The following is an 18,684-nucleotide window of genomic DNA, read 5'->3' on the forward strand; positions in this document are numbered from 1 at the left end:
TCGCCGCTGCTCCCCTCTCCCTCAGCACCAAAAAAGAAAAAAAAAAAAAAAAGGATCGGAAGGGGGCAAAGGCACTCGTCATGAGCGTCCTGTATGGACACCTTCCCCCCCCCCCCCGCACGAAAAATCTCCAATTTTAGCACCCCCGGGCCGGCCCTCCTCCCTTCCTGTATTCTCCCACACTAGCTCCGCCTCCTGCCATGCTCCGGTCCCTACGTCAGAGGAGGGCGGGCCCAGGAAGAAAGAAGGGACGTCTGAGGAGGCCTTCTGACTCGCCGATCAGCTGTTCTTGCCCGTGCAGGAGAGGTGAGAGGCGCTGCACGGGCCGGTAAGGCAAAGGGGGGGGGGGGGGTCGTTGGACGGGGAAGCAGCAGCCACGACCAAAGGGGGGGCGGCGGGGGCAGGGCACGGGACCGGAGCATGGCAGGAGGCGGAGCTAGTGTGGGAGAATACAGGAAGGGAGGAGGGCTGGCCCGGAGCTGCTAAAATTGGAGATTTTTTCGTGCGGGGGGGGGGGGGGGGGAGCGGGGAGCAGCGGGGGGGGGGGGCAGGCGTCCATACATGACGCTCATGACGAGTGCCTTTGCCCCCTCCCGAAACACACGCGTTTGTGGGGGTTTTTTTTTTGTTTTTACAGCTGGGCCTTTGTGGCATGCGCAGAGCAGCCAGCATAACGCTTGAGCTGCTCTGCGCATGCTTTAGGTGCTGATTAACGACGGGTTTAACGATTCTGTGATACATCCTACTTTGCAATACCGATCCGAACATTTCTGGAGTGTTTTTGTAGTGCATGCCTCATTTTTTTAAAATCGTTAAGCACTTTTACGATTCTTATTTTTTAACGTTTGGTTGATGCATCTGGGCCTGAATGTATTCAACCTCAAACAGCTTCAAATCTCACAGTTAACAGGTCTCACTAAGAGATTAAGAGGCAGGAAGTGTCACCTCAGAGAGATCTGAAGCTATTTAAGGTTGGCAGAGAAGTGTTACAGATAGGGTGGGGAAAGGACAGGACATGGGCAGAATAGGACAAAACATTAACCAAGGTAAGGTCAAAATCTGCCACTGAATAAAATGCTGCCCTTGGTTTTGAGATATGCATGGGTCAGAAAGGACTGTTCCTTCATGGTAGCTGCACGGCCTTCCTTTTTCCTGACATGGACCATGTCCGTACTTCCAGGTAAAGCTGGATTACAAAAGAGCTTGAAACTGGAAATAAAACCTTTTCCCACAGCAATCAAAGGGCAAAACTCCAACACCAGTGAACTTAAGTTTACAAGTGAAAGACCAAACCACTCACCTAGACAGTAGCTGGGAATGAGAGTGGGAAGCCAGGCGACGTTAGAAAAGGCTGATGTATGAAGCGAGTTAATTCGAGCTAATTCAGAGACTCCTCCTGTGTATGACAAGGGTCCAATTGGGTCTACACGCCAGAGGATAAGCTCACTGTAGATGGCATTTGGGTCATGAAATGTCCGAGTAGCTGCATTTCTCAGATGTTGTCTGGAAAGGCCTTTCGCATGATTGACAGGGTCCATCAATCTATCACATTTGTCTGAATCCCAGGGAAAGTCCGATTCTGGGGTCAACAGTGCATTGTGATGAGAGGATGTTAACAATAATGGCAAAACAGAATGGCAGGCTAGATCATTGAGATGAAATCTGTGCCCACAGTACCTAAATTTGTGAGACACGGTGAGCACAGTGGTGAAAGCAGACTTGTCTGCAAAAGTAACAGCCCACTGATTCAGAGATCCATCGATGTGTTTAGACACCATCATTACCGTGGAAGTCATAAGGTTTGCCTTTAAAATGTCCCTATCGGGGCTCTGCACTTGTATTTTTGGAGTGCTGGCTGAAAGGTGCATGGATGGCTTCTCCTGCTCCAGCACAGTAACACTGGGGTCCTTCACAGAGGTAGTGCAAGCGTACATTAGGATGTGTTTACTGAGGGAACTTGCATCACCAGAAGGGAAAGCAACTGGAATTCGAGAGGAAAAGGAGACCTTTAACAAAAATAAAACAAGAAGGAAAACATAAAAGGTTAGTTACTCTACTAAACTTGTGAAATAAAAACCATTGAGGTAAATATTCAACTAGCAGGGATGAGAATTTTACTGATTCCTGCTGGTGTTATGCCCAGATATCTAATCCCAGGCCATGTCCAGTCTTTGTCAGTAAATATCATGGTTTATGTTGCACCAGCTAACACATAGCCAGTTAAGTCGATACTCAGAATTTAACCAGCCATGGGTTGTTGTATAAAGATACGACTGTTTTATGTGGTTCCATTTATGCGGTTACCCTGGCCGGTTAAATGCTGAGAATATAAGCACTTAAGCGTTGTGCCAACTCTGCCCCAGAATGCCTCCAAAATAGCCATCATTCACTTAGGTGCTAACCGCTAATTTTCAGCGGAGATAAAACTGGTTAAGTGCCGCCAATGGCATACCTAGGTTGGCTGCCACCTGGGGCGGGTCACCGCTGCTCCCCCCCCTGGCTTATCACTCCCCCCCCCCCCCCCCCCGAAGTGCAACATCCTCCCCGAAGTGCATCCTTCTCATCACCTGGGGATGCATGGAGCAGTCTTAATAAATTAAGAATACTTAAAATGCAAATCCAAGATTATACCCAAATTGGTAACCTCAAATTTTAAATAAGAGTAACATTTAACCTTATTTCATTCTGCTATCTGACGTTATCATCCCGTGGTGCCAAGGCACAAAGAAAAAATTCTGAACACCTGACAAAACAGAAGATGAAGCATAAATCATACAAGTATAAAGGTGAGAGGAAACACCAAAATCCTTCAAAACCTTGCATAACAGTCACAAATAGAGATGAAGCAATAATGTAGATAAGGCCAATCCTTATGACACACCAGCAATCAATCAGATTTTTCCAAGTCTGTCCCATCCTATGGATATATTTCACTGACCCAAAGAGATTTCATTTTAAGCATAGTATTGTATATTACTTTGGACATTCACAGAATTTGGCATTATCACGGTACTATACAGCTACAGATTAAAATCTGACCTGGTACATTATTGAAATGGTATGTTAAAAAAATGATACTTTTGACCATTACAAGCCTACATATTCTAATTAAAGATTGATCAATATACATAAGGCATGATAGTTCAGCTCCAGCAGAAGTATACCTGAACTTGCCGAAAGATTCCTGGATGGTATTCATCCAGATATTTTACATGCCACACTAGAAATGTGCCATCGACAGGGTGGATTGTAAACAGCATGTCTGGATTCTTGTTCCACTCGGTAAGCAGCTTTTCAATTTTTCTATCTATCAAAACCGAAGGAAGTGGCATATCGGTACCATCAGGTGTCGATGCTTTGGTGCTTCCATCTCTTTCTGCCTCTTCATGGTCTGGTGACTCAGTTCCACATTCTGTCTCCTCAAATACTTCTTCTGGAATATAAATAAATATTAAAATATCAATAGTATAGCTACAAAAACAGAGCTAAAATAATCTCTTTCTAATTTGGGAAAACATTTGTAGTCTTCTGGCTTGCAAATGATATTTTGATTAGCTTTTGTCTAATCAGAGGGAAAATGCCAGAGAGGCACAGGCACTACAAACTTCTAAACCAAAAAGCTGAAAAAAGCAAGGACTGTGTTACACAACACCCTTGCCTCAGTAAATTCGGCATCATGAGAGGTAACACATGACGCTAAATTCCAAACCAGCAAGCCTATACCATGAAACACACAGAATATGAGTCCAAAGTACAAATACAATGTTAACCACTGTATGAATACAACCACTATACAACAATGGAAGACTATCTTCCAAAACTGAAACCAACTAATATCTAAACCTCCATAAAAGAAATAAATAGCATTACATAGGAAAAGACAAGTGTTGGGAGGAAAAAGCCTCAGAATTATCACAGCACCAAGAGGTACTCTAAGTCCTAAGGTTGCAAAAATTGTAAAAAATAGTAGTAAAAGTAGTGGAAAGCACTTTGGCAGATATGCACACAAATCTGTTAGGAGGTTTTTATGCCAATGATTGAGAGAATACCTTTGGTGGGGGGTGAGGAATATATAAAGTGAGGGCTATTTTCAAAGATTACCCAGCCTAATTCCACTTTTACAATGAGGATTTCTAAGTCATTATAATTCTTGCATTACCTCAACAGACATTAATAACAACTGGGAAATGAATGACAGCGTCACACCCACCATGATCTAATTTCATATGCAGGCCTTCCTCATCCTCTTCCTCATCTCCAGGCTCAATTTGGTCTTCAGCGACCATTCGCAAATGCTGCATAAATCTCTCAACAGATGAGGTAAAGTGCAATTCTTTATTGTTCAGCCAATGAACCAAAAAGCCCCCACATCCTTCATCTAAATTAAAAGCAGCTCCAGCCAAGACTGGTGGAATATCTGTGAAGAGGGATAACAGAAATACACATTGAAAAATATGCAGTTGAATGGATAACTTAACATTGTCCTTGGTGTGGCCACCAAACCATGCCTACATTAAAATATAAGATAAAGATGGCATTAGAAGGACCTATCTACCAAAGTGTGGCAAGATTTTGCAGTTACCATAGAGTAACCGCAAAATCTCTGCATTAGCTGTTAAGTGTGATCTTAGCAGTTCCACATTTCATTAACAGAGAGGAAAATCATTACTATATGTTGAATGCACCTGCTTGTAATGTGATGCAGTCGCTACTTCTGTTCACTTGACATTAACTGCCACATTGCACAAGGAAAACAAGGACCACAAGAATTCACTTGACAATAACACCACCACCTTTATTAGAATGATGGTGTTATTCTCAAGTGGATTTCTGTGGCCTTGACAACTGCCTGTGGCCATTTCTTTGTCTTCTTTGATGACTGTTTTCTCAGCACTCATGTTAACATGTGGTAACTACCTCTATGCTATTAAGCACAGCCCCCAACTACTCTGTTTATTCCATGACTCCTCTTCCAGGTTAACAGTTAGCCGTTAACACAACAGTAGACAGATGTTAATGCAACTCAATAAAACTGGCCATCTAAATTAGTCAAAGGCCCACATTTGTATAAGTGCTCCAGATATTTTGTTTAATAAAGCACTTCTATGGTACAGCTGCTCTGTTCTACCAGCATGTAGAGCAATCTTGCTCATTAATAACTCAACCACCTTTTTCCTTGTTACAACTACATATGGGCATCTAATATTGACCTCTGAATATTCATTTTTAATGGATTATTAATGACAAGTCCCACAGGTCAGACAAACCATAAGAAAGCAATTTATCTGGTCATGGGAGGTGAGGAGAACTGATGGAAAGAGATACCTCAGGATTTCTCTGGATAGCTCTAACTTTCAGGAGAAACCTTTTGAATATCCACCTCATGGATACATGAAAAACACTAACAATTAATAAAATTAACAGTATAATTACTGTACCCTAAATGGATTCAGCAAAATCCATACTAAAGCCCAACATTCTCTCCCAGATGGTGACAACTTTTCATTCTATAGACCATAAAATATAATCAATACAGCCTCTCTTATTTTAAAGAACCAAAAAAACTGGTATGTTTAAGCTACCGTTAAAAAAATGTCTGCTTTTTTTTCCCTTAGCCTCGTATTTCAAATGTTGCCACTGAATCAATGTAGCTACGGTTTTCTATAGATTTGGAAAATAGGGTTGAGCATTTTCAAATTATGTAGATTTCCCTTTGAGAAGCACACAAGACAAGTATTAAAATGCAGTCATTTGGAATATCCTTTTTTTTTTTTTAAAGTTCTGCATCTTTTGTCTCTGCTCTCAAATAAGACATTATTAGAACAGACTCTGGCAAACTTATAGGCAGATTTAAGGACAACGTTGAGCTGCAGAGGAATCCTCTGCCAACCCTGGGGTGGGGAGAGGTACGATATCATACTTTTAGTCATGAGGAACAAACAGAGATTTGCATGTCCCTTGCAACTGAAAGCACAATATCATTATACCCCCTTCCTCACCGGGTAAAGATTCCCATGCAGTTCAACTTCAAAGATGCTTAGAGGGTTACCTGCAATTAAGTTTACCTGCTCCATACAGCTACAATTTCAGTCCAGCTTGAGCCCTTTGTCCCTTGTCCTCATGCCGTTCACTGCTACTGCAAGCCTAACCTCACCACATGGCACTCATTCAACAAATGCATACCTATCATTCTGCTTTCACTGAAGGTAGCGAGGAAAAGAACAGAAAATTTGACCTGTATTTGGGTTGATGCTTGCAGCTATATGAAAGTGACACAAGGAGTTGGCATGGTAAGAGATGCGACGATGGACCTCATGGGTGCTCTGCTGACTTGGTAACAGTTCGGTATGTGCAGCAAGAACAGAAGATCTCCGTCGCCCTTTTCTCAGATGCTTTAAATGATGAAGTGACTACATTTATTTTAATGATAGGTACATAAAAAAACAGGAGGATGATGATGCAAGGGAAGAGAAAGAAAGAGTTAAGCACTCTTAATATCAATAAAAATATTCTCCACCTTCCCAATATTCAATGTTTCCAGGATCACTTCTAATAGGGATTTGAACTGTGTGCAGAGATCAACTGAAAAGGATAAAACGTATGGTACAAATGTTTGTACAAACTTTATGAACGTTTCTTCTATGTGGAGTAAACCTATGCACCAAAAATATTAAGACATAAAAGCACACAAACAAGTAGTGAAGTGGAATGGTCCTTAACAAAAACCAAGGAACAGCCATTAATAACTGGGAAGCAGTTCAGACTTATCATACTCTCACTGAGGCTGTCTCATTTTATTCAATGAGATATTCATTGTTGATACACTCAAATTCACTTTGAAGATTCAACATGGAACTGTGTTTCGGCAATGTGCCTGCCTCAGGAGTCTTTAGAGAGGCAGAGGTATCAACTGAGTGTGATGAACAGACACTATGGTCCTTCACAAAAACCAAGGAAAAGATGCTTGTTCAAACAAAATTTTTATTGATTGTTGATACACTCAAAGTTGAAGACTCGACATGGAATGTGCCTGCCTCAAGAGCCTTTACAGATACAGAGGCATCAATTGAGTGTGTTAAACAGGCACTATGGAATAACCTGTGCTGACAAGGCAAATGGGCATCTTTAAAAAGATGTGTTTTTCCAGTGGCTACATCACATCTTTTTAAAGATGCCCATTTGCCTTGTCAGCGCAGGTTATTCCATAGTGTCTGTTTAACACACTCAATTGATGCCTCTGTATCTGTAAAGGCTCTTGAGGCAGGCACATTCCATGTCGAGTCTTCAACTTTGAGTGTATCAACAATCAATAAAAATTTTGTTTGAACAAGCATCTTTTCCTTGGTTTTTGTGAAGGACCATTCTACTTCCCTACTTGTTTTTGTGCTTTTCTGGCTTATTTTGCATAGGGACTGCTGTGCTCCTCCACCTTTTGGTGGTTACTGTGTGTATCAAGAATATTAAGCAATTTTTGCTAGATGCAGAGAAGGTAATTTCATAACAGGATGGCTATGAAGACTGCGAAAAAAAACCTATTTTATAAGAGGTAATATTGGCGCATATATGTTTTATAAGATAGGCTATCAGTACTATTCTCAGTAGCATGCAAATCCTCTCATACAACCCTACACCTGTGCATATTCTATAAAGCATGCGTAATATATTGTAACTATGCCACCAGAAATGTCTCCGTGTACACCGCATAAAAGGGCCCTTTTACTAAGGTGCGGTAGGCCTACCGCACAATAAAAGGGCACTAGCGCAGGATGCGTTGAAGCATCCCGTGGTAGTTTAGCTGACAGTGTGTGCTACTCCCATGGTAAAAGATATTTCTTATTTTTTGTTGCAGGAGGCATGTCTGAGGGTGGAGAGTAGGAGTATCCATGCTAAATTGGGTAGCACAGGCACATTATCATGCGCTACCCAATTACCACAGGAGTAGCATGGGAGCCCTTACCGACTCCTAAATAGGTGGCGGTAAGGGTTTCCAGCGGTAATGGCCATGCAACAACAGGGAAATTAGCATGTGGCCATTTAAAAAAAAAAAACTGAAGCCATTTTTCAGCCATGCCAGAAGGTGGCCAGAGCACTCGGCAAACCCACGCACTAATCGCAGTGTCGACCACTTTCTAGCATGGTTTGATAAAGGGAAGGGAAAGGGAAATGGGACTTGAATCATCTAAACTTGAGGAAATTATTGAAGACCACCCTGTTCAAGAAGGCGTACCATCCAGACGTTACTTAGTTTCATTCTTTTCTGTTCAGCAAAATTTATGGACCCTAAATGTTTTTTCATTATTTTTGTCTTAGACGATACGTTTACAATTAATTTTTTACTATGACATTGTTTAATGATATTATATACTGAACTGTAGCCTACCCATGTTATTGTGTAAGCCACATTGAGCCTGCAACTAGTGGGAAAATGTGGGGTATAAATGTGTTAAATAAATAAATAAAATATATCGCCTTTCTGAGGTTTTTGCAACTACATTCAAAGCAGTTTACATATATTCAGGTACTTATTTTGTACCAGGGGCAATGGAGGGTTAAGTGAGTTGCCCAGAGTCACAAGGAGCTGCAGTGGGAATCGAACTCAGTTCCCAGGATCAAAGTCCTCTGCACTAACCACTAGGCTACTATAAGCAGGCAAAGTGTTTGTGTGCCTACTTTTCAGACACATAATTTTATAACAGCTACATCTCACAGGTAAAGCATGCTTCATTAAATTATTTCCATAACAGGAAAACCCTTTTAATAAAAGGCACCTTGCATATTTAACTCCACTGTCACTGAATGGTAAATTCTGGTTGCAGAAAAATCTGTCCTCTATCACAAGCAAAAACAATTTTAGATAGAAACTTTTCGAAACTTCAGTCCCTGAAAACTTGGACTAATCTGGTCAGTAAGATGGTTTTATGCAAACAATGCAAAAACTGTGAACTTGAGAAGTCCGGCCTGTGGACAGCCTTATGAATTTGTGCTTCTATGCAACAAGGAGGTCTGGGAAGAGAAAAATAAAACTCCTAGCAAAACCTGTAGGATGCTGAAACCATGGAAGCATGCCAAGAAGGGTGTTATAATGAGTGTGAAGTCTAATTCTCGAAACAGCACGATTGCAGCACAGTCATAAATTATTCAGCTAGGAATAATTTAGTAAGCATTCAAAACCAGCTAAGCTAGCATGGAAGCATGGGCTAGACTATCAGATGCAACTAATCTTTGCATATTACAAAAAGACACCTCCATTTTACGAGGGAAAGATTTTTTTTTAAAAATCATATAGTTTTCTTGCTCCTTTGTACTTCCAGCTAGGATCTGGTGCCAGGAATCTATCTAGTTTGGGCACTGCAGTAACAGTCTTGGGCTGGGAAGTGGGGGCATGCACAACTTTATATCATGGGCTCTAAATCTGACCAATAGGATTCAATCTTAAGCAACATCCACAGCCCCCTTCCTTTCTGAAAGTTATACAAGAAATTCTATAACTAGACGCCAAAGTTAGGTGCCTAGATACAGCTTGCTAAGCAATAATTCTATCACCGCAATTGGGTGCCAACATTCCATTAAAGAACAAGTTTCTATAAGCCCACTATTAGGCGTATGCCCACTTATGAAATATCAATAGTAGATATAAATGCACATGCCTAAAAGCAGCACTTTAGCACTAACTTACAGTATTCTGCAAGTTACATATGCCCCACCCACAAGTACACTCCCTTGTATTTACGTGTTAAGCAAATTGTGACAGGGCTGAGCATTCAGCTAACACCCACATAAGTGATAGTATTTAATCATTTTAGCCTGCAAATGGTGCATACATTTAGGCGCTAACTTTACAGAATGAGGAGGTACGAGTGCTGCCTCCAAAGTAATCCCAGCACCAGTGGAAGTGCATTTTCTTATAAACTGAAAATGTTATCTGTAAGATAACAATCAATTTATTTCCTTTTGGATACAGAAGCCCCTCTTGCTCTCTTGGCACACCAAGAGGGAGAACAATTTGAAGGATAATAAGGCTCTTTTTGAATTGTCCTACAAACTTTCTGTAAGGTGTATTAAAAGTTACTTGGAAGGCATAGATTCTCTGGTAAGACCCGTAAGGGGTTTAAAAGCATGTTCAGAGAGGGAACTGACTGCCTCTGCAAATTCTCCTTGCATATTATATGGGAAAAGACATTTTATGAAAAAAATTATTTTCTCTTCAGAAAGGTTACTTATGGAGAAAAAGTATATAAACGTTTGAAACTTTTTTAAAAATATAAAAGTAAAACATGACGCAAGCAAAAGAAGAAAAAGATAATGAACTACATAATCTTCCAAAATTCCGATACCATAGCTCTTGTGATTTCCAGGTATCAAAATTCTCCAAGTATCAAAACTTGCTTGTATTTCCTAACCCATGTTCTAAATATCTGCTTTATTTTGGGAGTTTCAATTTCTGAAAGTGTGATTGCTGAGATGCCATAATACAGCTTCTCTGTTCTACCAGCAATCTTGCTCATAATAACTTAACCTTTTTTTCCCCTTGCTACAAGTTCTTTATGCGTCATACTTCCATTAAGAGGTTAATTTTATAACAGAGAGATGCCTCCTAGATGCCTACCTAGGATTGGAGGTAGCCTAGCGGTTAGTGCAGTGGACTTTGATCCTGGAGAACTGAGTTCGATTCCCACTGCAGCTCCTTGTGACTCTGGGCAACTCACTTAACCCTCCATTGCCCCTGGTACAAAATAAGCACCTGAATATATGTAAACTGCTTTGAATGTAGTTGCAAAAACCTCAGAAAGGCAGTATATCAAGTCCCATTTCCCTTTACCCCCTTTTATAAGACAAGTAGATGCCAACTTGCCTTTATAAAACACTAGCATATGTGGCAGACGTTGTTGGAATGTAGGTGCAATCACACCTGGTCCAAAGCTGGTGTAAATGAAAGCGTTAAGTCCACCTATCCTGTGCCTCAAAGTACTCGTCAGGGGTTGTAACATTAGCATTACCCTCCTTGGTGGTAATCACTTGACTAGATTCCCAAGATTGCAGAAACCCTTGTAATTGGTTAGGCTCACTAAACATGTAAAGACTTTCCTTTAAATCTAAGTCCACCTATCCTGTGCCAAAACTCCACCTCGTGCATGCCTAACAGCAAAGTTCATACAGTTCAAACTCCTCTTATTGACTTATAAGTGCATTCACTCTGCAGCTCCTCAGTACCTCTCCACTCTCATCTCTCTCTACATTCCTCCCCGGGAACTCCGTTCACTGGGTAAATCTCTCTTATCTACACCCTTCTCCTCCATCGCCAAATCCAGACTCCGTTCCTTTTATCTTGCTGCACCATATGCCTGGAATAGACATCCTGAGTCGGTACGTCAAGCTCAATCTCTGGCCATCTTCAAATCTAAGCTAAAAGCCCACCCTTTTGATGCTGCTTTTAACTCCTAACCCTTATTCACTTGTTCAGAACCCTAATTTTATCATCCTCACCTTAATATTCCCTTATCTCTTGTTTGTCCTGTTTGTTTGTCTGTCCTAATTAGATTGTAAGCTCTGTCGAGCAGGGACTGTCTCTTCATGTTCAAGTGTACAGCGCTGTGTACGTCTAGTAGAGCTTTAGAAATGATAAGTAACATACATAGGAGCTCATTTTCAAAGCACTTAGACTTACAAAGTTCCATAGTAACCTATGGAACTTTATAAGTCTAAGTGCTTTGAAAATACGCCTCATAGTAACATAGTAGTAACACATACTTTCTACACATAAAGGTATTTCATAATTTACACGTATATGCGTTAAGTCCACCCATCCTGTGCCAAAATTCCACCTCGTGCATGCCTAACAGCAAAGTACACGCTATAATGTCATGGTGTGCAATTTTACAAGTCAGTATTTTGTAAGAAGTCACTTAAGCAGGTATGTGGCCACTTATGCGCGGGAATGACTTTAAAAAATTATTTCCGAGACATCCTCATGGTGAAATGAATCCTACCTCCAATGCATGCTGTATTCTGTCTTTTTGCTGTCCAGCATGAGGGAGGCTGCTGCTAATGCTCGGACTGCTGCTCTCACAGATCTTTCCACCAAGAAGACTATCTTCTGGCACCAAGGTCTCAGCCCAGAGCCGACAGATGCCATCCAAGCAAGATGTAAGTAGAACGTTACACACAGAACCCCTGCAAAACAAAAAGAATGCAGCAAGAACTGATTTTATAGATAGAAATGTAAAAAGGAATCTATGCAATTTGTGGGGAAATTACTAAAATGAAAAGTTTAAAAATGTTGCCCAAATATCCTTGATCTTCAATATGCTAGTGTTTTATTAAATAATGTGACTGTAACCATGGTCAACTGTTAACACCAGCTTAAACTCACATTACATTGTTAAATTACAGTGTATTATGTACATCCAGATGTTGTATGAGAGCAGAATACCAAAGACACTCACTGTTCACTTATGAACAAGAAAATGACTAGTACAACCATTTCTCCTCCGTGTCCTTGCTTCTTGTATTGTGTTGTGCCAGGACCGGCGATCTTCCCTTAATTCTGGAACCCTGAAGCAAACTCAGCAAAATCATATATATAGTAAAATAGTAGATGACAGCCGATAAGACCTGGATGGTCCATCCAGTCTGCCCAACAAGAAAAAATCATTACATTTGGTATGTGATACTTCATACCTGATCTTGATTTGTCCTTGCTATTTTCAGGGCATAGACCATAGAAGTCTGCCCAGCGCTGTCCTTCGTCTCCAACTTCTGAAGCTGATGCTGAAATCTGTCCGGCCACGATCAGAGCACAGACCGTAGAAGTTTGCCCTATTGGTGTTGCTTCCTAATCTCCGCTAAGCTTCTTTAGATCCATTCTTTCTAAACAGGATTCCTTTGTGTTTATACCACACATTTTTGAATTCCATTACCATTTTTCAACTCCACCACCTCCCGCGAGAGGGCATTCCACGTATGTACCACCCTCTCTGTGAAAAGATACATCCTGACATTATTTCTGAGTCTGCCCCCTTTCAACCTCAATTCATGTACTCTAGTTCTAGCATCTTCTCTGGAAAAGGTTTGTTTGCGGATTAATACCTTTCAAATATTTATATACCTGTATCATATTACCCCTGTTTCTCCTTTCCTCCAGGGTATATATGTTCAGGTCAGCAAGTCTCTCCTCATATATCTTGCAATGTAAATCCCATTCCATTTTTGTCGCTTTTCTTTGAACAGCTTCAAGTCTTTACATCCTTAGTAAGATACAGCCTCCAAAACTGAACACAATACTCCAAGTGGGGCCTCACCAACAACTTGTAGAGGAGCATCAACAGCTCCTTTCTTCTACTAGTTATACCCCTCTCTATGCAGCCTAGCATCCTTCTAGCAATGGCCACCGCCTTGTCACATTGTTTTGTCACTTTCAGATCCTCGGACACCATAACTCAAGGCACCCTCTCCTGAGCTGAGTTTACCAATCTCTCCCCCTTCTATTTGGTATAACTCTTTTGGATTTCTGCACCCTAGTTGCATCACTCTGCACTTCTTGGCATTAAATTTTATCTGCAAGGCCTTTGGATCATTCTTCTAACATTTGGAGATCCATTCTGATGGTTTTCACTCCCTCCAGGGTATCCACTCTATTGGCTATCTTTGTGTCATCTGGCAAAAGTTTCCTTCTAATCCTTCAGTAATGTCTCTCTCAAATATATTAAACAGAATCGGCTCCAGCACTAAACTCGAGGCACTCCACTACTCATCTTCCTTTCCTCCTTGTGGATTCCATTTAACACCAACCTTTGCCACCTGTCAGTCAACCAGTTTTCTAGCCAGGTCACCACTTTGGGTCCTAAGTTAAGTCCTCTCAGCTTATTCATGAGTCTTCTGTGAGGGACTGTATCAAAGGCTTTGCTGAAATCCAAGTAGATTACATCTAGCGCATGTCCTTTATGCAGTTCTTTGGTCACCCAGTCAAAAAAGTCAATAAAGATTTGTTTGGCAGGATTATGCTTTTCAAACTTCTATCAAAATGTATATTAATTTAACTTTTTATAGAAGAAATTAAAACAATTATATTGGAAGTAATACTTTTCTGTCAACAAGCAGGATTGAATGAGATACACAAGTAGATGACATTAACCAATGGCGCTGGGACTGAACTGCTGTCCATAGCATAGAATTTTAGTCATCACTGGTGAGCAAGCAACCCAGACTACTACATAAACTGGCACACTCCACAGTATGCTGAAGAAAGCAGGATGCTATGCCTGACACAGTTGAGAAAAGAACCTCAAGAGGCCCCTACCTTGCTGGTGCTGGGAAGAGATGCCCAGTGACATCATCAGTAAGCAACTCAGAATACTATATAAACTAGCAGTTTCCACGGTACATAATCGAGATTGTGTGCCTAAAGGCATGTGACCAAAAGGGAATGGCCCTTTGGAGTTCCAGCGAGGCTATTGAGATTGTTTAAGCTGGTTGAGATTTGCTTCCAACAAACTATGATCTCTGAAGAGGGCTTTTTTTTTGTATTGGGCTGGTCCTTGATCTGCACTTCCCTAACTGCAAAGGTCTAAAATACAAATTAATGCCCGCGTCAAACTTTACCTATTTAAGCACAGTTATGGAACACACTGCCACGCAACTTAACACAGTGGACACCCCGGAGGGAGTGGAAAACATGAAAAAGGATCTGAAAAAGCTAGAAGAATGGTCTAAGATTTGGCAATTAAAATTCAATGCGAAGAAATGCAAAGTGATGCACTTAGGAAGTAGAAATCCAAGAGAGGCGTATGTGTTAGGCGGTGAGAGTCTGCTAGGTACGGACGGGGAAAGGGATCTTGGGGTGATAGTATCTGAGGATCTGAAGGCGATGAAACAGTGTGACAAGGCGGTGGCCGTAGCTAGAAGGTTACTAGGCTGTATAGAGAGAGGTGTAACCAGCAGAAGAAAAGAGGTGTTGATGCCCCTGTACAAGTCGTTGGTGAGGCCCCACCTGGAGTATTGTGTTCAGTTTTGGAGGCCGTATCTTGCTAAGGATGTAAAAAGAATTGAAGCAGTGCAAAGAAAAGCTACGAGGATGGTATGGGATTTGCGTTACAAGACGTATGAGGAGAGACTTGCGGACCTGAACATGTATACCCTGGAGGAAAGGAGAAATAGGGGTGATATGATACAGACGTTCAAATATTTGAAAGGTATTAATCCGCAAACAAACCTTTTCCAGAGATGGGAAGGCGGTAGAACGAGAGGGCATGAAATGAGATTGAAGGGGGGCAGACTCGAGAAGAATGTCAGGAAGTATTTTTTCATGGAGAGGGTGGTGGATACTTGGAATGCCCTCCCGCGGGAGGTGGTGGAGAAGAAAATGGTAACGGAATTCAAACATGCGTGGGATAAACATAAAGGAATCCTGTGCAGAAGGAATGGATCCTCAGGAGCTTAGCCTAGAATGGGTGGCAGAGCTGGTGGTTGAGAGGCGGGGCTAGTGCTGGGCAGACTTATACGATCTGTGCCGGGGCTGGTGGTTGGGCGGTGGGGATAGTGCTAGGCAGACTTATACGGTCTGTGCCAGAGCCAGTGCTGGGAGGCAGGGATAGTGCTGGGCAGACTTATATGGTCTGTGCCAGAGCTGGTGGTGGGAGGCGGGACTGGTAGTTGGGAGGCGGGGATAGTGCTGGGCAGACTTATAGGGTCTGTGCCAGAGCTGGTGGTGGGAGGCGGGACTGGTAGTTGGGAGGCGAGGATAGTGCTGGGCAGACTTATATGGTCTGTGCCAGAGCTGGTGGTTGGGAGGCGGGGATAGGGCTGGCCAGACTTATACGGTCTGTGCACTGAAGAGGACAGTACAAATAAAAAAGTAGCACATAGGAATTTATCTTCTTGGGCAGACTGGATGGACCGTGCAGGTCTGTTTCTGCCATCATCTACTATGTTTACTATGTTAAAAAAGATCTACGAACTAATGAACTTCCGCAAACTACTGAAGACCCATCTCTTTAACAAGGCTTACCACAAAGATCAACCAATATGAATATACACAACTCCTCTACACACATTCAGAATTATCTTATAATACTTGCTTGTAATACTATCATCATGTTTTATCATTATCATGTTACCCAATATCCTTCTGTAACACTAAATGTCTATTTTCTAATGTATTTCCACCATCCATGATCTATTGTAAGCCACATTGAGCCTGCAAAGAGGTGGGAAAATGTGGGATACAAATGCAATAAATAAATAAATAAGTAAGTAAGTAAGTTCTTGAAAATTAAGGCTCGTGGTACTGAAAGAACAAAACTGAAAATTTCATTATGCCTCTACATAGGTCCCTAGTGTGGCCACATTGAGTATTATGGGCACTTCTGGCCACTCTATCTTAAGAATACAGTAGAATTAGAAAAGTTCAGAGAAAGGTAACAAAAATGACAAAGGTGACAGATCACCTCCTCCTATGAAGAGAGGCTAAACAAGTTAGGGCTCTTCAGCTTGGAAAAGAGGCGACAGAGGCAACATGAGAGAAGTTTACAAGATCATGGAGTGGGTGGCATGGTTAAATTAGAGGTTAAACAATTGTTCTCAACACCACAAAAACAAAAGGGTTTGTGTTTTTGTAAATCATGTACCACATAATTATCTGTTGGCTGAGGATGTGATCAAGGCAACTAACATAGCAGGGAAGAGGTTTAGACAAGCTCCTGAAGGAAAATGCAATAAAAGATTAGTCAGGTAGCCTCGGGAGAGCCATTGCTCATCTCTGAAAATGAGCTATGAGAAAACAGATCTACGTACTTTTTGGGTTCTGCTGGGTATTTGTGACTATGAGTGACCACTATAGCTTCTTGATGCTACATAATTAAATTGATGCTACAGGAAAAAAAAACCACATTTATCTAATCTCTAGTATTTAATTCTTGCACCCGTATCTAGATAAAAAATACATGAATATTTAATTCAAACAGCCAGTATGTACAATTTACAGCAGTGATTTTCAAACCAGTCCTCAGGATATCCATAATGAATATGCATGAGATGTATTAGCATGCATTTCCTCCACTGCATGCAAATCTCTCATGCATATTCATTGCATGTCTCCTAAAAACTCGACTGGCCAGATGGTCCCTGAGGACAGAGCTGAAAGCCACTAGTTTAGACTACTATAATCCCTTGTGCAGCAGGTAGTTCAAAACATAGCTGCATGTATAATTCCTGAATCTACGTTACAGGAGTATCTTCACCCAGTGTTGGATTCTCTATACTGGCTTCCCGTGAAAAATAAGATTGATTTTAAAATTTTTGATATACAGTAAAGTTTCAATTATCCGACCTCAACAGGACTGACCCATCGTCAGATTAATGAAAAGTCAGATAATATGTAAAACAATGGTAACCCCTCAAACAATGCAGAAAGAAAGGCAGCAAAAGCAGGGTTTCAGCTTAGAATGGTGGGAAAAGTAGGGTCCTGCGTTCAGAAAGATAAGCCGTGTGACATCATCATGTGTCTGTCGCATATGCTAGGTGGTCAGATCAGTGAAAGTCTAATAAGCGAGACTGTGCTGTGTAACATTTTACATGACAAAATTTTGATGCTGCTTTGCAGTAGTATAAGTATATTTCCAGTCAGAATCTCTGACATATTAGCAATGATCAGGCTACCAGATGTTTTGAAACTGGTGTCAAAGCAAAGAACACTTTGACATGCTGGCCTGAACTTTGTGGCATACTCTGTTTTCTGTATTAAAAACAAGCCACTTCCTGTAAAGCAGAGTTTTCACTGTAACTGTACTTTTACTACAAGTCAAAATGGATAATGTACCCATTTAAGTTTAGAACTATACATTCAGCAGAATGACTTAAAAATTGATGTGGCTGAAAATGTATTTAAAGAAATCTGGATAACCTATTTGAATACATTATCTTAAAGTACTGAATACAAATACATTATCTTAAAGCAGAATATTGACCTCACAAATTTTATTTTGTAAGTATCATTGTGTAAACAGTCAGCTGTACAATAACCGATTTCAAGAGAGAGTGGTACCACTACATTTATAGCAATTTCCCAGCATTCAATATAATTTGGGTCTCCTTCAAGTAAAACAGCAGAGGAGGTACGAATAATGAGACAAGCTCTAAATGTAATCCCTAATTATAAACACTACAAAGCATAATTACCCATTAGCATAATCATTATATTTCCATATGATTTTACCATCTCTCATGTATCAACTTTGTCATCCGGTAGAATATTAAGCTTTATAGGATCTTTCACCTTCAGCAGTTATAGGCCTTATGTTAAAGCAATAGAAAACAAAACAAAAATGACCATCTCTAATGCCAATAAAAAAAATTATAAATCAAACTAATCATACCTAACAGCAATTAATCAGGTATATAGAGGCCCATCTGCACATACCTCACTTCTTGTTTTGTTTACTTATTTATTCTTGAATGGACTCTCAGAGCGAAGAGACTTTACACTGGGGCTCTTTTACCAAATTGCATTAAAAAGTGGCCTTCGCGAGTTCTTACATGGGTCATTCCCGCGAGTGAAGGCCATTTTTACTGCATGGGTAAAATGGTTTTCTATTTTTTTTTTTTTTTTAATTAACGGCCATGTGCTAATTTTTCTCCAAGGACAAGCAGGCTCAATATTCTTACGCATGGGTTGTCGTCCGCGACGGCCCA

General features: G+C 41.0%; 1 protein-coding gene across 3 annotated transcripts in view; it reads right to left on the reverse strand.

Moving 5' to 3' along the window:
- The window catches only part of DMXL2 (Dmx like 2), a 369,136-nt gene that overhangs the window by 183,128 nt on the left and 167,324 nt on the right, over positions 1-18,684 (reverse strand). For all 3 annotated transcript variants that reach the window (XM_030189451.1, XM_030189445.1, XM_030189458.1), the window contains 5 exons: positions 11,988-12,171; positions 6,236-6,410; positions 4,211-4,417; positions 3,165-3,433; positions 1,301-2,006 (listed from right to left, as the gene is read on the reverse strand). In XM_030189451.1, coding sequence (XP_030045311.1) covers positions 1,301-2,006; positions 3,165-3,433; positions 4,211-4,417; positions 6,236-6,410; positions 11,988-12,171 — 1,541 coding nt within the window. The remainder of the gene's footprint in view (positions 1-1,300; positions 2,007-3,164; positions 3,434-4,210; positions 4,418-6,235; positions 6,411-11,987; positions 12,172-18,684) is intronic.

This window comes from Microcaecilia unicolor, chromosome 1 (assembly GCF_901765095.1).
Source record: "Microcaecilia unicolor chromosome 1, aMicUni1.1, whole genome shotgun sequence".
NCBI classification, from domain to species: domain Eukaryota; kingdom Metazoa; phylum Chordata; class Amphibia; order Gymnophiona; family Siphonopidae; genus Microcaecilia; species Microcaecilia unicolor.